Source organism: Seriola aureovittata, chromosome 15 (genome assembly GCF_021018895.1).
Source record: "Seriola aureovittata isolate HTS-2021-v1 ecotype China chromosome 15, ASM2101889v1, whole genome shotgun sequence".
NCBI lineage: Eukaryota > Metazoa > Chordata > Actinopteri > Carangiformes > Carangidae > Seriola > Seriola aureovittata.
Window position 1 is genome coordinate 17,283,152 of NC_079378.1, and position 24,127 is coordinate 17,307,278.

Genomic DNA, 24,127 nt, shown 5'->3' on the forward strand with positions numbered 1-24,127 from the left:
TTCCTACCATCCAACTGTATCTGTGGTAAATAGTGAAAATGCAGAGTGAGTGTTCTGTGGATCATCAGCTACCTGTTTGTTAAGAAAAAAGAAAGAAAGGTAGGAGACAATATCAAAGTGACACACTAGGAAAACTATTATTTATTGGTTTTGTTTTTTGTTTTTTTTTTTTTAAAAAAAGCTTACACTCATTGAGTACAGCAGATAAAATCTCCAAAAGTCATTTCAAACAGTTGCATTTGGAGTACAGAGTGTTGTTTTTTTGTCTGATTTTTTTCTTTACAATTCTACATTTGAAGGTTGAATTGGCATTTTTATAAATTATGTAAAAACCTGATTAACACAAAATCACAAAAGGACTGTAAGGGACAAAAAAAAGATCAAAGAAAAAAAAAGAAAAAAAAAAGGAAAAAGAAATAACATGATGTGAATTTCATGTTACCCTCTTTATTATTGTACACAATATACAAACTGGTCCTTTGTATAATTTTTCTCACTTGTGCCTACTGTCTTACTTGGATTAAAAGGTGGAGATAAATAAATAAAAGTATCTAAGTATCTCAAAAGGATATGAGGTAAGTGAGTATGGAAAGCACGTTAACTCCAATAAAACAAGCAAAGCAAAGCCTGACAACGTACAAAAAAATTACAAAGTTTCAAGCATAAGATTATTGAATCCATGACCAGATGATACCAAGAGAGCATTTGATAGAGTAACCATTTTCAAATTAGACTAATGACAACACTGAATAGAGCAGCACATTGTGCCCATACTGAATAATAATAAAAAAACGAAAAAAACATTGCAGCTGATTTACTGTATACTGAAATGGAAAAATAACAAGGTTATCTGTAAGTTGAAATAACTACAGCTAACAACAATTTGGAGGGGAGTTTACAGAAAAACAAGACAGGCAGAAATGAGAATACGAGTTAACAACATAGTACAGATGGAGTTGCAGATGACTTGCAGATAAAAGCACAGCTTCTTCAGTTCTGCTGTGGATCAGAGAGAAAAACAAAATACATCAAACACTTACTGCAATTTGTTGTATCAGGACCTGTTTACAAATAATCTGAATGTGTCTTACCTTCACTGATTAATGCACATTATCTGTGCTTGTCAGAGGATTTATGAGTGCGATTGTTAAGGGAAATGGTGAATTAATCAAAGACTGAAAAGCTGACAAGTACTAAAATGTTTGTTTGCCAAACACATGTTCTGAAAGAGTATAGAGACAAGCCTTTAAGCATCCAGGCTGCTTCTTGTTCACTTTCTGACTGTGATGTTTAAAAGGGTGTGATCTACAACAGTGTGACATGATGTAGATCAGCAACCTTCAAATAACAAATAAGTCTTTTTTCAATTGCAGGAAGTGACAAAAACATTATTAATAGTTTTGAAGAGAGCCAATGTGTGATTAAGTGTCTGCTATAAAGAGAGTGAGAGGCTTTTTGAAATGTCCAATTGATGTTGTGAGATCCAAGTTACAGAGCACATGCTCGGTTTAGTTTGGCACAGTGTATCAGAGGGGACTGTGGTTGTGTAAGACAGAAATGAGCTCAGTTAAATGCCAAAATCAGACAAGTCAAGTGGCTGTAGGTGGAGTGTTAGCGGAACAATTATGTTTATTAGCAAGTCCCTTTGGCTGGCTTCTTAACATAATATGGCATCTACAGCAATTAAACAGTTATTGCATCTAAGACACAACAGATAAAAATAAAAGTAATTTTCTCATAATGGAAAAACTAATTTAGTGCTGTGAGCAGCTGCACTGAATATGTGTTGAAACACTGGTACATAAGAGTTTACATTAGGTCAAAACAAGCTAACCCAACCAGCAATGACCAAAAGTGTGACCTTGAGCAAAGCAGGTAAGCAAAGAGTGAAGGCAATGATTTGCTTGTGTTCACTATGGCAGAAAGGAGCAGCAAAGTAAAAAGACTCCATATCTTTCGATATTACAATATTCACACTAAACAATACAAAGCAACCATCATTATGATCTCGTGGTTCTCTACGTTTAAGGATATTGCTTTTTCTCTTCCTTTCCTCCGCTGCTGTCCCTCTTTTCTTTCTTCTCAGATTTCTCTTTATCGTGTCTGGACTCCTGTAGCACATGAACACAAAGAGAACTCTGAGTTAGTAATGGAAATACAACTACCAGAGTATTAATCAGCATCTAAATCTATTAATGAATCAATGAAAACCTGTAGTCAAACTGAAAAAGTCACAGCTGTTAAGTTGAGGGACAAGAAGACCAATAGTTCATGAATTTAAGGTCATGTACTCTACAAACAGAGCAGGGGAGTGTGTGACACTGGTAGAGGGTGACAGGCTGAGTTGACCTTTTTGCCTCCGGAGGACGTTCGCTCAGGTTTCACAGACTCGGCCTTCTCTTTACTGGAAGATTTGGATCTTTTGCTCTTCTCTTTTTCAGCTGAAAGTGGAGAGTCACAGGAAGGACTCGTGCTCTTGCTGTTTTTGGAGGAATCTGGGAAGAGAGGATTTTGTTAGGCTCACTTTGCTGCACTGTGCTTGCTGGGTTAATGGCTACTTCAGGTTTGACAATAACAAACTTACTGGTTCCATTCTCATCCTTTCTACGTTTGGATTCTTGGCTTGTCTCACGGTCATTGACAGCATGGTCCTTAAAGAGAAACAACATTACATACAGCATGTTAATGATGGTAACAATACATCCTGACCATAGTGATTTACACATCATTAATGCAACTAATAAAAAATGTCCAAGGAGTCGGGAGTGGGGGGTGTGAGACCTTTCCAAAATCACATTTCACAAAGTGCAGTGGTCTCTTAAAATACTGACTCGTTTCCTGTCTTTCCGATCCTTTTCTTCCTTCTTCTCTTTGGATCGGCCTTGTGTGTTCTCTGACTCTTTCTTCTCCGTCTCCCTCTCTCTGCTCTTGGACCGGGCTACTGAATTGTAGTTGACGTGGTGCTGCAAAGACATTTATATATGAACAGAACAAGACAAAACAAACATATTTTAATGCTGTCAGGAGTGCCTTTATATTGAGTGTTTTGACCCACATCTCAGCCAAATAGTGCTGCGTCCAATTCTAAAAAGCTTTTAAGGCATCACAACTCACTGCAGTTCCATGTCCTTGAACAAATGATTCAACAATTATCACAAATTGCTAACCTAAATTCCACTGGTCCTATTGGTACTAGAGGATTATTGTCAACTCCTGGTGAAAACAGGACTCAACAATGAAATAAGTGATGAATCACTTAACAACAGCATAACAGCAGAAACAACAACTTATGGCTCAAGTTGAAAATAACTGGAAATATGCTTCAAGAGAATTGTCCCTGATCTGTTATAAAGTATGTCAACACAGTGACCAACACTTTAGTCTGTTATAAACCATTTAGTAAATATTTGCATACTGCTTATAAATGCTAAACACAGGGACGTAAAGTAAAGTGTTGCTATACAGGTTATACATACTTCTTTTAGAAAAATGTGATTGTGGGAATAAGTGATGTGTGACAACAGATATGGTTTGAAGCATGCACATGCTAGACACTGAAGTTTTTCCAATGATGGTTTAACTCCAACAGTTTTGAAAGTATAAAACCCCATAAGACCTCAAATTTTAATTTCCTATAAGACAAAATTACAGAGACAGTAACAATGACACTGATCAACAGAAAAAAGTGCACAATGTAGATGTGCAGAAATAATACAAACATATCCACACAGAAACAAGGCTAGAATCGATGCCTGTAGTCAATGTTAGCTTAAAGAGGGAAAAACACTGATCAAATCAGGTCACTTAGTTGAGATTTATTGTACTTTTTCTGTTCATCAGTGTCATAAAACCTAATTACATTCACTGTGATTGAGTGTAATTAAAAACAAAACCTGACGAGACCCACGTGTGTTGTTGTTTATGTTTATTTTTCAGATTCAATCTGGGTCCAAATTAGATGTAATGATTTTCTGTCAACAATGACTTTGCCATAAAATTATTTTCTGATGGAATAAGGTAACGGGGGCTGATAACTGTATTCAGGCAATTGCTACCAAAAAAAGGGGACCACTTCAATTGAATACCTTAAAGCTGCACTATTTAATATTCTTTTTATTAATAAAAGATCAAATTACTATACCGTATGTGAAAGGGATCACATGTAATGACGACCCCATAGAGTCATCACCTGACTGCAGGCCAGTTTTATGGAGCCTTTCAGCCTCTTTTAACTTGTTTTTGTTTTTACAACTAACAACACTCTCACCAACTCAGTTTCCAGCCACATGAGGTACCTGTTTTCTGTCTGACTGCACACTGCACCAAACAGCAGACAAAGGTAAGGACTAGCTGGTGAACAGTGTGGAGCATCTTACAGTTAATCAGATATTATCTAGAAAACTGGTGGAAAGCAGAGAAGACAATATTAGCCAGACAAGACAATATAGGTCAGAAACATGACCCCAATGCTTGTGTTTTCTGGATGTATGAAAAGGCAGCTGTTTTCTAGAACAACCTTAGTAAGATGTCAAATGTAATATTTCCAGCTTATTCTGCTGCCTCCAAGTGGTCAAAATATCAGTTAATGCAGCTTTAAGGATTACCATTAAGTTTAATAACAGTGACACAAGAATCGATCCACTATTACTTTCCTTATTACAAAGTGTACCAAAAAGTAGATAGAGGGAAATAAAATTGAGTTATTTCTTGTCAGCGGCTGTACATATTTTTGGCACCCGAACAAAGTACAGACTATCTGAGAGAAGGTACAAATAGCAGATTCAGTTCAAACCTTGGATGTGGACTCCTTGGGTTCGTTGCTATTGTCCTGTAGGGATGAATGGAGATGACAGATGAGCTGGGAGGGGGTGGGGGTTGGGAGGAGGTTGTCAGACAGCAGTAGAGAGTTGGAAGAAGGGGTGGGGGAGTGGGGAGTCGGGGCTGGCCGGACCAACAGCATACTTCTCCCTTGACCTCTGACCTTCAAGGACTAAGGCTTTGACAAGGTTATAACATAGAGGAGAGTTCATACGCTCAACATCTGGAATGTCAATACTTAAAATAGAAATACCCTGAGCATATATGAAATAACTGCTAGTCTTATTACTACAGACAGCATAATATAAAAGTTCTACAGCGCAGCTGGTATTCAATACATCTAAAGTGCAAGTGCTGTATATAATGGATATGTGTCTGCCTGTGTGTGTGTAAGACAAATCACTCAGTTTTATGTGCTTGACTGCATCCCTACATAGGTAACTGTTGCTATCACTTACAGTTCAGGAATGGATAAGACACATGGAGCCTATTTCTCTGGCGGAAGGGTAAAATAAAGACCTATCACAAGCTTCCAGTGGTTTGGGCAATGCTCCAGACGATTCAGGCTTCGCCCACTCTTTCCCTCTCTCTCTCTCTCTCTTTGTAGGGGCAGGCTTATTTCCTCTGCATTTTTGGCTGATTCAAAACTGTGACATTCATTTTCCCCGTTGATCTCAGTTGCTGGTGGCTCCGACTTTCCATCGAACGCTTGCCAGGAGGTAGTACGACTGATGCTGATGGTTGGTAGTTGTGGGGATAGCGTTGAAGGGGCCGACAGGACTGACTGGACACGCATCATATGACGTCGAGACTGTATGCAGGCCGTTTTGACAAACGGAGATCGAGGATGGGACCGATGACTCAGCCGCAGCAGAGAGGCGCTTCTATGACAGAGTGCTTTGCTGGACATCATCCGACCCTGATCTGGATCCGGGCACGTTGACGGGAAAACAAAATACGTAACTTTAACCAGGAAATCTTCTCAGCTCGCAAAAACAGGGAAAAAAATCTTGAGCACCATTTCAAATGGTAAAACACTGCTCTTGAAAAAAAAAAAAGCAACAAAAAAACAACTTTGCCATTGGAAAAGGCAAAACTCTTGATTTGGCAAGCCATTTTTCTTCATGTGAATATTATTCTCAAGAAAAAAAAAAGCAAAAAATCCAAGAGGAGTATAGAAATGCTTAAAAATTTTCTTTCTTCACAAGGCACACTGACTGCTTTCATTAATATGAAAATAGATAAATATTTCAATATGAAAATACTCAATATATACAATATTCTCTTGGCTAAGTCCTTGAGGGGTTTCCTCCCAATTCTGCAAAATTTTATGCTGATGTCCATGGAATGGTTTCCAAATCCCATGGATTTGGTTGGGATTTCCAGATGCCATGCCTGCATGTACGACAACTCTCCTTGGTGATCTTCAGGGCTGCTGGAATGTGCAACGGCAGGGAACGCTCCGGCAGATAGAGAAGAAACGGGCACAGCCTTCCTCAAGCCATACTAACCTTAACAGACGAGGAGTGGGACGGAGAAGAGTGACTGTCGAGCTTTCGTCTTTTGTGATCTGTAAAAATAAAAAGAGTGAAATTTGTGTTCATTTGAGGAGCACCCAAAAATTCCTATTTGTAAAAGCAAAACGTTCTATATCCTTTTTCTTAACTTGATATGATGTATTAAATTAAATGTGCTGCAATAACTGCATCGGGCACTTGATTAGATCCATTTGATTCAATATTGTAAAACATGATGTAGTCCAAGGGGCTGGATATGTTTACAGACATTGTATGTGGACTGACAGTAGTCAGTAGTCACAATGTTTCCATACATTTCATTAGCTGTGTGGAGAATACAGCTGTATAACAGACACACAGAAAGTCTCCTTACCCCTCTCAGATTCAGCTGATTCTGATCTGGGAACTGGTAACTTTAGGGACCCAGCCACACCGCTCCTGTCTCCCTTCTCCTTGTTCTTGGACTCCTTGATGGCGTCACGCTCCCTGGACGGCTCCATGGGCTCCCCGTTGCCGGCTTTGGCCTTGTCATCTTTGCTGCTCTTCTCCTCAGCCTTCACTTTCTCCCTGTCTGCCTTGGGGGTCTTTTCCTTACCCTCACGTGCCGCCCGCTCCTCCTTCCCTGCCCTCTCGTCTCTCTGCTTCTCTCGACGGTTCTCCGCCTTTGTCTCAGGAGTGCTGCCCGGTGTCTTTTCCTTTTTCTCTTTTTTCTCTTTACCGCTCTTCTCTTTGTCATCCCGTTCTTTAACGGCTTTGGTGCTGTAAAGAGATGAATGTATACTTTTTTTTATTCAAATAGAATTAGTGCTTCTTGGTTGTATGCCTCCACCACTCAGATTAATTTCAGGTTACATGTTTACCAAGAATCATATCAAATGCTTGTGTAAAACTTTGTCTTAATTGCTATGCAAATTCTTGAGTTACGGGTAAAAACGTGTTTTATGAGGTCTCTGTGACCTTGACGTTTGACCATCAAAATCTAATCAGTCCATCCTTGAGTCCAAGTGAGTGTTTGTGCCAAATTCCAAAGATATGCCCTCAAGGTGTTACTGAGCTATTGCGTTCACGGACGGATGGACAATCTGAAAACATGACACCTCTAGCCCTGGCTGTCACTGGTGCAGAGGCATAAAAATCTTTCATAAAATATTCTGCTGAAAACAGTATTACAGTTATAGTCCTTCTGAGCTATTGTATTATAAGACAGGCAATACCCACTAGAGGTGTAGTGGCACTGCTCACAGTTTTTTTAAACTTTGAGATTAATTAGTTTCATAGCAGCTCTTGATGTACCTACCTGTTGAGAGCACCGTTCCCGTTGCTGGTGGTCACTTTGGCCGCTGCACTGTTGGCTTTGTTCACTGGCTTTGTGGTCCCCTGAGATTTGTCCTTTCCTCGATCTGCATAAAAATAGATCAAGGACCAGGATTATTAATACTTCTGACATGCATGTTTGGGTTTTTTGAACCAATTAGATTTATAATGGATGAAAACTGCAAGACATGCTGCATATGCTGTTGCAAACGCAAGGATCCCAATAAACTTTGTTTTATGGTGGATTTAAGCTGAGTTGGGTACAATACCATACATCAAACAGGAGCTGAATGTACCTAAAATGTTACTTGTGAACTAAATAACATTGTGAAGAAATGAGGAAGCACTGCATTTGAAACAGTCCTGATGTGTTTCTAATCACTCACCGCCATCCTCTGACGTCCCCTCCTCTGTCTTGCTTGTGCTGGTGGCAGGCTTGCCTGTGCTGCCGGGGCCGTTCTGTTGACTGGCAGGGGTGGCACTGCGTGCTGGCTGCTCCTTGTGGTGAAACTCATTCTCAGGAACCATGTGCACCTTCTGGCTTTTCAACCGACCTGAATAACTGTAAGATGCATAAAAGGTTTGCACAAGGCAGAAACAAAAACCTCAAAAGAACCTATGAGTGTCACACAGTGTAAAAAAAACCACAACATTCAGGGAGGAGAAAACTCAAGGACTTGAGCTTTGTCAGCATGGCAGTTCCTTGCAAATACAAACCCCTGTATACTTGTCTATGAATAAAACATGTGGATACTGATCACCAGGTACGGGCGTCCATGCTTAAGTACAGACTTCACCAAGAAAAGAATTTGTCCCTGAAGGTTTTCAGAAATCTAGGTTGTGTGCTATATAGCAGATGTAAAACAAGAGCAACTGGACTTGTAATGTAATTTTAAAGACTCACTACTTCATTAGGAATCCCAGTGGCTAAACAAGATTATCGTAGATCACCTGCGCAACACTCAAGGGCTGAATTACACATACTGTACAAAAACAAGCTGTCTCTCTTGTCCACTCTAAAGCAAAAATATAATGCCGTGAACAGCTTGAAAAAATGTCAAAATCTTCAATAACCTGTTTAGCCATCCCATTTGATAACAACACTCAACCCACTCGTAGGTGTCTGAACACATCAAAATAAAACATCTATAAATTAAATAAATTAGATAACTCGCACTCTTGCTTTTTCATCTCCCATGTTTCCATGTTGTTATCACACTTCACAAAATATGCTAACTGTATGCTCCACAGAGAGCTGAACAGCACACAACGCTGTGTTACCCCATTGCTAAGGCATAGAGGTCTGGCCTCTTGTCCTTCTCCTCGAGGCAGATCTTGTGGACTCGGCACTCCAGTGCTTGGCCCAGGTTCAGGACCTTGGGGTAGCAGGGCAGGATCTTGGTAAGCACGATGAGAATATTCCGGATGTGGGTGTAATCTCCGGTCTCCAGGCAGTGAACTGAAGCCTGGATTTAGAAGAGACACGAGTGTAGATAAATACAGAGGGCTTTGACTGACATTACCTAGACAGAATTTTAAAGAATAACCACAATGATAAAGAGAGGGTTGCCTACTTTAGTCAGCATGTAGTGCCATTTGTGCACCACATGTCTGAAGTTCTCATAATCGAGCTGATCTGCTTTGTTCCCTCCGTCGAAGCCTGTGGCTCTGAAGATGGTCAGGAAGCCTGGGTAATTGACACACTCCTATGACCGCACAATAGAAACAGACACGTTAATTCCATGCTCATCTTACATCAGAAAATTATACGAATAAATCAATGTTGTTGCATGTGCAAGAACAAGCAGAACTGGATACCTTCTCATAGATCGCACGGTCACTGTGCCAACGGGTCACCGTCTCCAGCATGCAGCAGAGGAAGCGTCCGTAGCGGTGAGACTCATTCTCAGTACAGCTGGCCACGGTGTAAATGATAGCAGAGAACACCTGCAGGGTGACACAATGTTTGCTGAAACAACAACGCGCAATGTTCCATATGGAAAAAGCTACAAAGTCTGCATGGTTTTTGCCAATATGTCAGAGCTGCACTTAATTTCGGGCTCTGAGTTTTACGAAAGTGGTGTTAATAGACAAGCAGTTATTGAGCGTTCCTTTCAAGCTTTCAATTGATGGCGTACTTGACTGGTCATTGAACCACTCAGTGCATTTTTGGCACTTACATTTCTTCTTTAGCGTTATTGGGCCGAATTAGAGCCTCTATTATTCCCCTTCATTAATCACATTATTAATGTTTATTTCTTTTCCTATAAAGCCCTTTGTAGCTTTAAGAAGACTGCTGTTAAAATATCATAAGTCATTATGATCATAGGCGTATAAGAGTCTGAGTGTGTTTAAGTGTCTTACCCTGTCATAGCACAGAAGGGTGCAGAAGTTGGGTGTCTTTTGCTGGTGGACCAACTCAACAAAGCGGGCACAGTACACAGCGTCGATGGAAGAGAAGATGCAGCGCGGGAACAGACAGAGCTGGAGGAACTTTGTTATGGTCTCATTCTTTGTGGATTCTGTCAATAAGCATTTAAAGTTTTCTTAGTAAGAGAGGCAGATAGGGCAATGAACATTAGATTCGCATATAATATTGATGTTGTGATCATGGCAATGACTTGATAAACTCTGTCTGGATGTTCTCCGTAACTACATTATCAGTCTTGTGACTACACTTTGGCTAAAAGGACATAAAACTGAATTTCTCTTCACTTCTCTTCACATTTATCATCTACTGGTGAAATATTGATTTTCATTCGAGTAGTTGCTGTAAGTTAATTTGGGAGAAACTAAACTTTAGCTTTTTGCATTTAAAGCTAAATCTCAACAGAGAAGTCAGAGCATTCTGGAAAACTGCACACACGCAGACTAAGACGCATCAACAGTGTCACTGGCACCAACATTTGGATACTTACTGGCCAACAACCAGTTGTCTTTCTCTAGTTTGAGGCGGTGTAGAACCCTTTGGACGTGCTCCAGCTGCTTCTTCTCCTCCTCTTGCAGTTTTTCCTGCAGGGCAGTGCAGCGTTCCTTCTCCTTCTTTTTCTTATTCAAGGGCTACATTGGAAGGAAACCACATTAATATTCACACCATAATACAAACACAACTCAAAACACTGACAGCGCCTTATAATACAATCTCTTGTACAATCACAGGGTCTTGCATTAGCTGCGTTTTGTGATCTACATGTATAGCAATTTTACTTCTGCAGCACAAACGCTTCAGTTAAGTGTAAAATATAAAAATGGTTATGAGTGCAAACTACTCACTATCTCCGGATTCTCCTCGATGGCCTTGATCTGGGCCTTGAGCTTGTTGACCTCACGTTCATAGGCAGAATGAGGCACAGCCAGGTCATACATGGTGAGGGACCAGAATGTGGCGTAGAACTGAGGGCGGAGGTCGTCCCAGACCCTGGTAGGATGGAGGGACACCACAGCCTCGTGCACCGGTGTCATCACCTGTTCACAGGCTGCCACATACTTGTGTACCTTCTGCTGCTGCCGGTTGCCTTTCTCTGCTTTCTTCAGCTCATCGTACTTAGACTGAGTAGAATGGGCATAGTTAGAGGTCTCTACGTTTTCTCCAATCCAAAAAAGTTGTCCTATCTGGTCCAGTTTTTTGTCTTGATATAAAATTGTTTTCTTATTGATGGATAAAATGTAGCTTTGGGTACAGGCAGCATCAACATGTTAAAAAATAAATTAAAAAAAGCCATGGTGCCTTTCTTTTTTTTTTTTTATGTTTTTTTCCAACGAGAGGGATCAGCCTTTAGACAGCAAGTCAACTGACCTGAGCTTGAATATTCAAAATGAAAATATTATGATGAAATGATGAATAATGAAAAAATAAATGAACATAAAAATCACACAACTCTACAAAACAGATGAAACTTACAATAAACCACCTTACAAAAATGTATGCATGACCAATGTGTTGATGGCAAAGACAAGAATCTCTCTTTATAACAGAAATGTGACATGATGCACAGAGTATATGAAAGAGCAGTCGACTTACCAAAATCTGATGGGCGTACATTGGACGAGACAGGAAGAAGGCAGCATCATGTGGAGTGTGGAACTGGTTACAAAGGATGTCAATAGAGGGAACTCGCTTGATGTAGTCTTCTGTGCTGAGGTTGGAGGCCAGAAAACCACCAAACTGCACCAAAGTGTCATGGCACTGCAAGAAGACAAAGAATTACCTTAGCAACAACAACAAAAAATATAAGTAAATTTCAACACTTATGTTTTAGGTTTATCTTGTTGGACAGCGCAGGCACATTTACTGTTTACTTTACTTCTAAAACCAAGAGATCGATTGGATTCATATATTTAGAGAGGGTGTATACCTGGTCATAGAGATGGCCAACAAGTTTAAGATGTTTTTCTCCACCTTCTAAGAAAACCACTCCGTTTCGTTGCTGAGCCATGAGTAGACACAGTGGCAGGGCCAGTTCGTGGTCCAGCAGTGCATCCTTCAGACGTTGTGATGACTTCTTAGTGTTCCTGATCTGGCCAAAGTAGCCGCCCTGTTGAAAGAGTCACAATGGGATGGAGGTGAGCTTGGATATAGCACTGGTCCAGGTAATCAGACTGATCTTGCACACAAGACTGCATTGAAGAATGATAACTGTACTTGAAACTATATACCTCAGCTTTGAGTTGCTCCCCTCCGGTCATGGCCTCCAACTGCTCTGAGGTCATCTCATCTGTGATCTCGATGCCGGCCATTTTCTGCACCACCTCTTTCAGGATCAGCAGGTCAAAACTACAGGGAGAGGAGAGACATATAAAGCAAAATGTATTTCCAGACATTCAACAAAGATGTATAAGGACTGAAGAAATGGCTGAGCATGGGGCATTAAAATAACTTCTTCCCAGCACAGATACATTTAAACATGTTACATAGTGAGAAGTTCAATAAATCCTTAGAATAATTTTTATAACGTTTTATTGTCAACATGTTTGGTTTTTTTTTTTTTTTTTTTTTTAAATGAATGAATGTTGAATGTCTCATTAAAACACCTGACATCAAATACATTTTAAGGAAAAGGCTTTTATTTTGAAAACTTTGGTTTAACTAGTCTTCTGAAGGCTAGGTCATGATGCTACTATCTGTGGGTAAACTAAGAGTGTATTCAACACAGATTTGTTTAAAAATCACTTTTATCAGTAATATTCAAGGCAATGCAAAGAGCGTGACCGAACACATGACTCAATGTACTGAGAGCAATTTTTGCAGACACTATGTAGTTTCCTGTTGCTCACAGTTAGGTTGTAATGTGATTATCAACAAATCCTGAGGTAAGACTAACCCAGTGATGAGGAATTAAACACGAGTAGTGCTTGAACTTAGCATATCCTGCACACACGTCATTTGGACCCACATACCTCTTCCCTGCTTTTAGTTGATTGGTGACATACTGAAGAAGGCCAGCCAGTTCAATTGGGTATTTTCTGAACACGGATCCACACAGACTTGCCAGGCCTTGGTTGACAAGAGGAGCAGGTGTATGTTAGATACTTAATAAAACATTAAACAGCTTCTCTCCTATTGCATGCAAATGACTGATGTGACTGTTGTAGAGCAACAGGCCAGTTATCTGTGAAGCCACATACTCTGAAGCCATGAGGAGATGGTGGTGTCATCATGCTTCATCTTTTCCTTCTCTGGATTGGCTAGAGCTTCAATAATGCAATCTGAAGACAGAGTTAAGTGGAACAATGTAGAAAACATAAAATAAGCCCCATCTACACTTACAACCAATTGTTTCCATCAAGACACACACACTGGCTGAAACAAAGAAGGAACAGTGTAGGATACAGGCCAAGACATCATAGTTGAGGGATGTGAGGTATTTCAAGGAGTCCACCACTGGAACGATGAGGTTGTCGTACCACTGAATCTGAGACAGCATCTGATATACAAGAGGAGAGATGAGTGTATGAAACATCACCAACTATAGAGGATATAGATAATACCTGACCTGATGCCACTCCCTTATCTCCAATTAGTGTCTAAGCAAGTCTGCTAATGTCATCTTTGTGGTATATGTGTAACTTTGTTGGAGCCATGTTTTGAAATACTGATGATGTAGGAGCCTGAGATATGTAAAAATGCCGCCCAGATGACATGATACATCCTCCAACTACTGCATGGGCGAAGATTATTTTAATGATAAACCTTCCACATTGTAATGGCATTGTATAGGGCTCATACAAACACAGCACAGAGAGAAACATGCAACAACCGCATGTATTAAGAATACTATTGCAGATGTCGAGCAACATCTCATATAAAGGGATGTAAGCATATATCAAAACACGATACTTTACTCAAGTTGAAGGCGTTTCAAATTTTTGTTCACATTTAATGCCAAAAGAAGACGAATGTTAATATTAAAATGATTGTAAATGCAAAAGGCTGTGAACTGTGTATTGTTTATCATACTAAAAAAAGTGATTGTTTTTGTCAGTGCGGCAGGTACACAGTCCCAATTTTGTGAGTTTTTACCAAGTAGCTTTTACTTAAATACATGAATGCATGATTTATAAGCAGGGCACGAGGTGCAAGCAATTCCCAGAAGGGATGCAATTGCGAGAGCATAGAAGGGCCAGAAAAAATATAATTGGTATACAGGGCAAGCAAGGTGCTACATGCTGTAGAACATCATTTATTTTCTACTGCAAAAATCTGGAATTAATTTGTCTTTGTAGTTTGTTGACATCATTCAAAATGAGACTAAAGTAAAATAAATCACAGCAAAATACACTTACATAATCAAAGAGGATGGTGGGATTGCTATGGCTCAGTTTGCCAATCTGCCTTCCAGATTGTTTCACATTTTCTTTGGTCAACCGCCTGCGGAGGGAAAACAGCACAAGACAGAAAACAGCAGATTAAAACACAAGACGATGCAAAGAGTGCTGTAAGCAAGGACTTTCACTTCTGCAAGCTTCACAGCAATTGGAAAATGCTCTTATGGTTGTCATCTTAACATAACTGTGTTCAACAGCATAACAATATTAGAATAATTACTGGCACAACACACTCAAAAGAAATACAGTATACAAAGTTCCACTTTTAATTCTTGCACTGTCAATGTTAAACTGTGCTTTCAATACAGCCAAACAGCGCTGTTTATTACATTTTCAAATATTATTAGATTTGCTATTAAATATATATGTACTTAACTGTTTCCACAAATGTTATTTGTTTTGGCTTTTTAAGTCATGTGTGACCCATTCATTCAAGCCCCCCCCCCCACCACACACACACACACACACACACACATACGGAAAGCATGCAGTAACAGCACAATTGGTTTTGCAAAATTACTTACTTCATAATGTATTTGGCCCTTTCCACAGTCTGTGCTTTGACTTTAACCAACAGCGGATGGCTGGAATACGTCTCATTCTTCCACTGTCCATATAACCGGTACCTTAGGGAGTATGGGCAGAGAAAACACAATTAAATAGTGGGTTTACCTTTGCAGCACTCAAACACATTTAAAGGACTGGCACAGTGGAACAACAAGAATGTACAATTTAACAGCTGTAAAAATCCTCACACACTCTCTCAGTAAGCTTTGGGGGAAAAGCTTTAACATAAACAAACATGTCAGCTTGCTAATCTTGCAATTCAAAGCAGTCTTTGAATAGTAAAATTGCCACCTCTCGTCTAGCATTATGTTAACCCGTTAAAATGGTATACGTCACGATTTGCCTGCCTAACCGCAGGGTGAATTGCTGCTTCATTTGCTTTTAGGCATCATATTAAATAAGAGTGGACTGCTCATTAATGGTTGACTTACTCTTGAAAACCACATAATTACCTAATTTGTTGTGTGTCATACTTGCAACAAGCAATGTCAAGGAATATTTTAAAAACTTGTGACAAGAAAGGGCCTGTCACTTCTGTCACCATCAGAGCTGAGGTTGAGAGGGTGGACTGATAAATTTCTGGGGCTGAATCTGGACAGCAGGTTATGCTGGAGAGAGAAAATTGATGCAATTTATGCGAAATGCAAGTCCAGACGTTTCTTTCTAAGGAAAAAGAGAGCTTTTAATGTCTGTAGCAGGATGCAGCTCATTTTTACCACAGCATTGTTAACCAATGTGGTTCTTTTTATACTTGTGTCTGTTGGGGGAGCAATGTTCAGAAGGGGGATCTCTGACTCAATAGGGTCAGACTCAAAAGGTCCAGCTCTGCAGTTGGTGCAACTTTAGAGTTGGTAGAGGAAGTGGTTCATGCAGAACAGCAGGACACTTTGAGCTTTGAACATAAAGGCACTGAAGCCTTGATTTATTAATTTTTTTATGTTATTGTCATGCTGTTGCAAGTTGATATGAGTATTTTATTGTATTTGGATTTATTTATTGTGAATGGATGTGGGTTTAAGTTGTATAATGTGTTTTATGTTTGTGCTGCTGTTGGTCAACTGAATGTCCTCTATGGAGGATTAATACAGTATTATCTATCCATCATATCTACCAATCTTAAGATGCAAAAATAAATTCAGCACAAAGAGAAACCCACTGTACAATACACTGACACAGCAGAGTAGAAATTAACTGCGTTATTTGTCCATTTTGAGTTTATATCAAATCCTTACCTTTAACATTGTTAACACAGTATTGCTTGGTGGAAGAAAAGATGGTTTGCTAAATACTACAGAAAAATGCACTTTACACAATCAAGCATGGATTTTAAGAACTCTTGAGTATGACTGTGTGTGCTACTCCATGCAAGGTAGTAAACATCATTCTGAAAACCTCCCTGAGGGTTTACTATCCGACAACTCAATTACAGAGCACCACATGCAGTGAGTGTGAGTGTGAGTGTGATCATCTCACCTGTGCTGGTAGGGAAACAGTTTGAAAAGACCCCACAGTTCCTCAGACATGCAAGCATTACACTCCATCAGGGAGAGAGAAGGGAGTAGCACCTGGTCTGCAATGCTCAGGAAACAACTCAGCAGTGTTTCCTGTAATGAACATACAATTAACATGCATAAGATCCTCACAGTAACATGTACTGCAGAGATAAACTGAAAGATCCACTAAAGCAAAACTCTACTCTAAAGATTAACCTACTACACTTACCAGTTTGTCTTTAACATCAGGTCTGCCATCACTTTGGTACTGGGAAGCAAAAGACATATAAAATAAGTACGGTTTAAGGTTTAGGCTGCAGGTGTAGTAATGTAGCGGTTATAGTTTTGTACCTCTTTCATGAAGCCCTTGCCCAGACGCACGATCTTGGCAAAGAGGATTGGGTCGTGGGAGAGGTGAGGGCCCAGGTAGCAGAGCATACTGAACGTGTCCCTGCGTAGGTCTTCAAAACTCTCTGCAGGCCGAGGGGCTCGCTTGTTCCTCAGTGGATGCATTATACATCCTCTTGCCCCCTTTGGGACGCCAGCCCTGGGAGGAACAGACCAGTGTGTCATAGCTTGAACTTTCCTTTTATTTTCTCCCCACTTATTTTTCACTTTTTTCATTTTTTTACTGAACTTGTATACATGACATGTTGGCACCAAGAGGAGGTCAAACTGTGGAATGAGAGGTACTTGTGCATGCTTTCTGGTCTGACTACACGTAGTGAGCAGTAAGTGAAACATGGCAAAATCAGCACCTTCTGTAAAGAGGTTCCACAGTCAGGTGCACAAGCTGGCAGAGTGCCAGGGCAATGGCCTTGTGAGAAGTAGCATAGAAGGAAGGCATCTGGTCCATAATACTCTGGGCGTGGTGCCAGTCTCCAATTCTAAGCAGTGCTTCCAACAGACCAAGCTTCTGGTTATCAGGTGGCTGTGTGGGCATAGAAAAGAGAAGCAACTGAGTGTCTGTGAATTATTAAATATGCCAAAGTTCAGTAACATTTAGTAAGGCAGTTAGAGCATTCACAGAAACTGAGCACAGCTGGTCTCATACTCCAAAGTGATACATTTTTAAATTGATTCCTATTTATATATCTGTATCATGTTGTGAAGGCTGAAAAAAATGATACTGTATGTTAAGGTAAATAATAATGCAGCATCTCAGACTATTTCGACATAAAAATGTAAACATAACTATTCATAGGTCATTTGCTGTGAATTTTTGTTTTAATTATTATTCTGTGTTAAACATTTGAACTATATGTGTTCATTCAACTTCAGGTGACTCAGAATAGGCTTTACACAGCAGATATTTCTTTGTCATTCCTCCAGAACAGGCTTATATCTAATCAACTGACAGCAAATGCTTTCATACCTTGTCATTTTTTTCCTCTTCCTTCTCTTTCTCCTTTTCTTTGTCGTCGCTCTTCTCTGAGGGCAACACAACCATGACCAACTTGCGTGCAATCTGTTTGGCCTCTGAGATATCTCGTTTGTGTTCCTCTACAATGGTGGCATCTTGTGGCATAAGCTGGAATGACAGAGAGGCAGCAAACCAGCCGAGCCTTCAGTCGAGGAGCAAATTGTACTAAAACAGTGTTCACATTTGACCTAGGTGTCATAACATTAAACTTTGTATTTGATCCTCAAGACATGACAGGATTATAGTCGCTAGCTTTAGTCCTACAGAACTTATACTCTCAAATTCTGACTGAGGCGTCAAGAAGCTACACATGTAAATTGAATGGTGATGTCTTTTAACTTGCTGTTCCTTTTGCTTACATGTACATAGAGATCCTCCAGCTCTATCAGCTTGTGGTGAAGCAGAGCAGCAGCAATGTGGTAAAGTGACTTAGGGGTTTCCTCATTGGGCTCCTGAGGAAAGACAGGAGAAATAAATAAATAAATACATTTTCATGAAAATCAAGAACAAGTGACAAATGACACATGGTTCACGCTGTAATCTTGGGACTGTTTTCTGCCATTTAAGATATCAGGCAATGGGCTTACTAAAAACAGACAACAAACACAAACACATTATAAAACTAGTCAAAGCATTTTAAAATATGAAAGCTGGGTACAACTTATTTTTATTCAGTTTTGGATTTGCCTGGTCATGGGTCAGTTTATACTGCTGCACACATTCTAGCTTTCATTACGCAGACTTGATATTCTCACCTGGTAGAATTTGAACTTGAAGCCCAAGATGTGGCAAAGGGTGAGTGGCTCACACATGTAGGACTTAATGAGAGACAGGAAGAACTCATCTTGGTCAGAGCGACTCTCGTACACCTCCAGGATTATGTCCAAAACACGATTAGGGTCTAGGTTGAAACATCCTGCAGGCAGAAGAAAAAGAACTTAGCAGGCAAAAAAACACAATTGAGGGCAAAAAAACTAAACAAAAAAAAGCCACTAAAGTCACCTGAGTCACTAAACTGAATAATTTGATAATCAAAGACTTGTCCAGACAGGTAAGTCATCAGTTGATAGTAACAGGTTATTCCAAAGCCTTGGTGCTACTGAAACCAAAGTCCTGTCAACTCATGTTCTCAGTATGAATGGGACTGCCAGCAGTCCTTGGTGTGAAGATCAAAAAGACTGGCAGGTAACATACAAGGACAGACTTTCTGTGATACACAGGTACCTGGCCATGCAAAGCCCTGGATAAACAGCAACATAACAGAGTCAATGCTGAATCTAAACAAGTGAACAATGAAAGGAGGCCAAATCAAATGTGATGTGGGTTCTGTCAGAAGTTCTGGTGAAAATGCAGGTAATACAACAGCCTTTGTATGTCTATTACTGTTAAAAACCCAAAAACCCGCCACAAGACTGTAGATGTAGAATTTGCAAAACTGCAAATTAATACATAGCAGCAGCATGTTCGATGCAGTGACCCTGCAAAAGATTTGTCAGTTACCTATGAGGGACTTGATGCTCTCCAGGACGAGGTGGCTGGTGATGTTGCCTGACAGGTCTTGGCCAAGCTCAGTGATGAGTTTGGCATAGCCCTCATTCTCCTCCCTTAGCAAGTTAAACTTCTGTTGCTTGTAACTGAGAAGAAATTAAAAAAATTAAACAAATATTTAATACGCTTTATGAAGCATAAAAAGTGTGCCCAGGAGACTAAAATGCACCTTATCCATTTATGCATATCTACCGCTCTACTAAACTGTACACTGTACTTACAATAGTTTAGTCTTGATTTTTACAATCTTCTGATTGAACTGATGGGCTTGTTTTATTAGTCCAAGAGATTCAAGGGTTTCTGGATCCAGCCTCTCTTTCAGGATGGCCTCTGGAACAAAAAACTGGAATAAAAGAAATAAATTTGTCATTTAACTTCTTTAAGTAGTTTATCACAGATCTGGGTATCAAAATGAATAGTACGTCTATGACACCAATAGACAGGGATATTGTCAAATTCTTATATGCGTATCTCAATGTCAAGACAATAAAAATGTCAAAGTATATAACTATGCTGCAAATGTTGTAATTAAGTGTAAAGCTTAGTCATACAAGCTCTCGTATTTTGGGGATAAAAATAAAAAATATTTATTCAGCCTTTCTATTCACTTCTAGTCTGAGGTGAAAGCAAGCGTGGTTTTTGTTTCTTCTTTCAGTTATAGAAAAATAATATGATCTTAATAAAGACATAGTGTTCTTACCAAACATGCTCCCACCAATTGTGTATAATGATCACGTTTGTTTTTTTCTTCCAGTGCACCAGTCTCTAAATCTGTAGGAATAGTCAGAAAAAACATTATGAAAGTAGAAATATGCCAGGTTTGCTGACCACTAAAAACTATAAAGATATTACACATTATATTCTAATTACTTTTAATGCTGTACTTAAGACACCACAACTAAATATTTAAAGAAAAAATATTTACCTAGTATACTGAACACATCTGCTAAAATTGATGGCATGTCATCTCGGAGTTCCTGAAAGCAAAAAAAAACAAAAACTAACAATGTTTAAACTGGACAGTACATGATTATTTGCTGGTACATTGAAACTCAAATCACAAAACTGTGTCCCAGAGTTAGTGTCAAATCAAACTTTATGTTTACCGAACTCACAAAAAAAAAAAAACTTAAAAAAAAAAGAAGAAAAAAAGGCACTTGTACCATCATGTCCCCAAGGACGCTGGCGACAAGATCCAACTTGAGGTTCCCCTGTACAACTTGCCAACATAGCTCGTATAAGGCGGCCTGTATATCTGCAGGGGTAAACAGACAAGACAAAAGACACAGTTCATCTAAAACTGCACTGACAGAACTGACAGAAAAAGACCCTTGAACATTAACTGTGAAATTTAATATCCAAAAACTGATCTAAACTGGATTTAAAAATAAAACAAAAAACTCCCTATGTGAAGTGTTCACCCACAAGAAAGTATTTAACATAGGCACTATTAACAACAGCTTAAGCCTTGAATGTAAATGGACAGGTCTATGTGAACTTTCAACTGGATGATGTAATTTTATTCCACTCCTCTTTGCAAGTCTTGCCACAAATTCTGAACTGCAATGTACATATTTTACGTACTGAATATTTATCAGTTCAATGGATAGTTAGTTGACTTCTGATCATCCATATAAATAACCTTTTGAAATTCACTAATTTTGCAATTTACAAACTATGGTAAATTGACACTTCAACTTGTCTGACATATTGTATGCCTATTTTGATCTCTTTTTGGTAAACTATTTCAAAATACTTTCTTTTCTTAAATAGCTGATGGATTCAAACTATCACAATTGCCAAGATGAATGCGGGTCTGTGTGTATAACAGGAAAGCTTAAACCAATTGGCAAACGAACAAAACATGAGTGCATAAGAGAACTGAGGTCATTTTCAACTTACCTCTAACCTCACTTCCATGATCTGTTTTCTCTGTAAGGTCTTTGCAGAGTTGTACACTATGAAGTAAAGAGACAAAATTCTGGTCAGTTAGACTACAACAGTCACATACATTTAAAATATCTTTATCATCATTTAACATTTACTTTATTAAATGTATTCCCACCCAGGAAAACAATGCAAATACAGTGGCTTCATTGGTTACAAGTAACTGCATACCAATATTCTCATAACATCTGGATTACATATATGCATTTAAGACTATGCCAACACCATACCCTATATAAAATAAGAAATTTGGAGAAACGGGGAGATTCCAAAACTCCCAGGAAACTAATCAGACACTTTGTGTTACCTCAATGCTGTCCATTAAAACGTACAATTCAACACATCACAACTAGATGACTATCTCTGCCACTGTTTCAAAACGCGCAATCATCTTAATGATCGTGATAAATATCATCTAGCGTTAATGATGCTTGGCGCACTTTGAGTACTAATGTACATGGAGTGGTAAGTTAGAGATGCTCAATGGCACAAAACTGGTGGCTTGGTATGTCAGGGCCCTATGGTCAAAAAGCGGAGTGGTTGATATTCACATGATGCTGACGGGCCATTTTCACTACTATAAGCAAAAAGTTATAGCACTAAATCAACTTTCCAACCTGGCCTCTCTGGCTGTGGTTAATCCCATGGTTTCACCATCATAAATGATGGCTGTCAGACACAGACAGATCTAAATATCCACCAAAATTTTAGAATGCTTGTAAAGAAAAGACATTGTTTGACCTGAAAAATAGTGGTTATTTAATAACAAAGTAACACATTACCAACACATGGGAATTCCCCTACTACTTGCAGCTCACCAGAGATGTCACTGCATCCCTGAAGTTATGGGAAGTCTGTAGGCCTTTAACCTACGCCCTCTGATTGGAGGATTTACAACTGTGCTATGCAGACATAATATGTTTATAGCATATCATGCTTTAATCATGTTTTTAGCTGTTTTGTGTGATGGGAATTTTTTTTCAACTGAACACATTATTTACCACATTAAGTGGCTTCTGGATTGACAGCAGCATTACAGCTTCATTTCAGCTCTGCACAGAGATCATGTTAAATATATGAGATTCTTTACTGTCAGTGCACAGGCAAGATCTGTACCACAGTCAGAGACACAGCTGAAAAGGGAATATAAATGTATAATTTAAATCCATGTTTGAGTATTTCTTGAACAGCATTTTACAGATTGCTGATTGCAACTATCTGAAGAATTTTTCTGTCAAAGTTCTATCAGCTACAGTGAAAGGCTTTACGTTCAGGACTATGAATGAAGTAGTTCCGAGTTGGTGCATCTCACTGCAGGCCTTTCTTAAAAACGCAAGGCCTACAACCACTAATAGCAGCTAGCACTGTGGGTGAGCCTATTGTGTCTCTGCCTGTAAATGATGATGGCGCTCAAGAAAATGAATGACAATTGTATTCAAGCAGCGTTTTTGCTTTGATAAAGCAGCTCCATTTTGCCATCACTATTGATATCCAGATGTTGTTAGGAGAAGCTTCTCTCTCTCTATTGTGATACTAAAGTTGATGCTCGCTGTCCAGATATCACCGATTAGCGCCGAGCACATATTTCTACAGCGGAGTAAAGCTATATGCACTGTGAAATAGCTATCTAACAGATGGGTCTCACAATATCTAGCAAGTTAACATTAACTGACAATATCTAGCTTTAGCTGGACGTTAACAATATTACGACTAATGTCATCTTATCCCATAAGTTTTATTTGTGACAGTAAAACTTTTATTGCACAAAATCATTAAATGTCAGTGTTATTTTTCATGCTTCCGTGCCAAGGCAATATAACGTTTAACCAGCCATTACAGCTAACTTTCTATAACATTATTAAGATCCGTTGTTTCCCTCCACTTGATTATCATTATTGTTAACATAGCACAGCGCTGGATAATAAGTGTGTTTTTCCATCAGTGGTGCATCAGTTGGCTGTTGGCAGTTAGCACTGTTTATTAACTTGAACTATTGGCACGAAATTTCTTCCATTTAGAAAGCTAACAAGTACGAAATCGGTGCAACACGAGAGTGAGCTAATAGGATGCTAACTAGCTTAGCTTTGATAGCCATCGTGTTTACAAATTAAGGAAGGGTCTAGTGGGAGCGTAAGCTAGCTAGATAGCCTGCACATAGCTAATGTTAGCCAGTTAAATTTAAGTGAAGCATCCACTCTATTAAATGGAGTAAATCAATTGTATTCGCTATCAAATGTCAACAACACACGAGTTTCTTATTTTTTCAAATAGTAGCACTAGATGATGTTAGCAGGCCACTTGAGCTGTTTTTTAGCTTGCTAACGTTACCGCATATGTTAGCCACAGCAGACACTTGACAGGCTGGCCTTGAACTGCATTGCCAGCTACGTAATATTTTATCAGCTATCACTCAACAACTCCTAAAGCACTACAATCCTCTAACACAGTGGTAAAATTCAGATGTACTCACAACTCGTGTTTTCCTGATTTTTCCCAGTTTTTGATCCATTCACCAGGGAGGATAAGTGTCGCCATCTTCCATACAAACAGCCCCGGATGTCTAGTTCATCATGGCACACACAGGGTCAAATGTGGTGGTTAGCTGCCGCGGCTGCTGATGCTAGCTCAGTGCTGCATGGTGAAACACTGGGCTGTGTCCGGAGGCTTTGTTAATA

General features: G+C 39.4%; 1 protein-coding gene across 4 annotated transcripts; it reads right to left on the reverse strand.

Moving 5' to 3' along the window:
- Nucleotides 1-112: 112 nt before the first annotated feature.
- thoc2 (THO complex 2) lies at nt 113-24,068 on the reverse strand. Of its 4 annotated transcripts, none has more exons than XM_056397580.1 (39): nt 23,923-24,066; nt 21,408-21,463; nt 20,669-20,760; nt 20,431-20,482; nt 20,206-20,276; nt 19,727-19,848; nt 19,458-19,591; nt 18,713-18,873; nt 18,317-18,409; nt 17,910-18,065; nt 17,293-17,465; nt 16,886-17,081; nt 16,764-16,802; nt 16,515-16,645; nt 14,999-15,100; nt 14,433-14,517; nt 13,480-13,573; nt 13,275-13,355; nt 13,047-13,143; nt 12,306-12,423; nt 12,005-12,184; nt 11,671-11,835; nt 10,923-11,198; nt 10,568-10,709; nt 10,014-10,171; nt 9,468-9,596; nt 9,224-9,355; nt 8,931-9,115; nt 8,036-8,211; nt 7,633-7,735; nt 6,709-7,094; nt 6,330-6,388; nt 4,793-4,828; nt 2,832-2,963; nt 2,585-2,651; nt 2,350-2,495; nt 2,035-2,111; nt 1,092-1,138; nt 113-996 (listed from the first exon to the last, which is right to left on the reverse strand). In XM_056397580.1, the coding sequence occupies exons 1-38, from the start codon at nt 23,985-23,987 to the stop codon at nt 1,111-1,113; spliced, it is 4,695 nt and encodes a 1,564-aa protein (XP_056253555.1). In that variant the 5' UTR covers nt 23,988-24,066; the 3' UTR covers nt 113-996; nt 1,092-1,110. The 4 variants fall into 4 exon arrangements, 2 of the variants coding, with proteins under 2 accessions (XP_056253555.1, XP_056253554.1); XM_056397579.1 differs by having other exon boundaries at nt 113-999; XR_008829720.1 differs by lacking the exons at nt 113-996; nt 1,092-1,138; nt 2,035-2,111; nt 2,350-2,495; nt 2,585-2,651 and having other exon boundaries at nt 2,860-2,963; nt 5,277-6,388; nt 23,923-24,068.
- Between the last annotated feature and the right edge of the window lie 59 nt (nt 24,069-24,127).

Excerpts from the sequence above, each read along its gene's own strand:
- thoc2 (XM_056397580.1), bottom strand. The coding sequence starts at position 23,987 with ATGGCGACACTTATCCTCCCTGGTGAATGGATCAAAAACTGGGAAAAA. Across the intron at positions 16,646-16,763 it reads CTGATGTTAAAGACAAACTG|GAAACACTGCTGAGTTGTTT; the intron begins GTAAGTGTAGTA and ends TGTTCATTACAG. Across the intron at positions 1,139-2,034 it reads GGAAAGGAAGAGAAAAAGCA|TCATAAATCCTCTGACAAGC; the intron begins ATATCCTTAAAC and ends TAACAATCGCAC.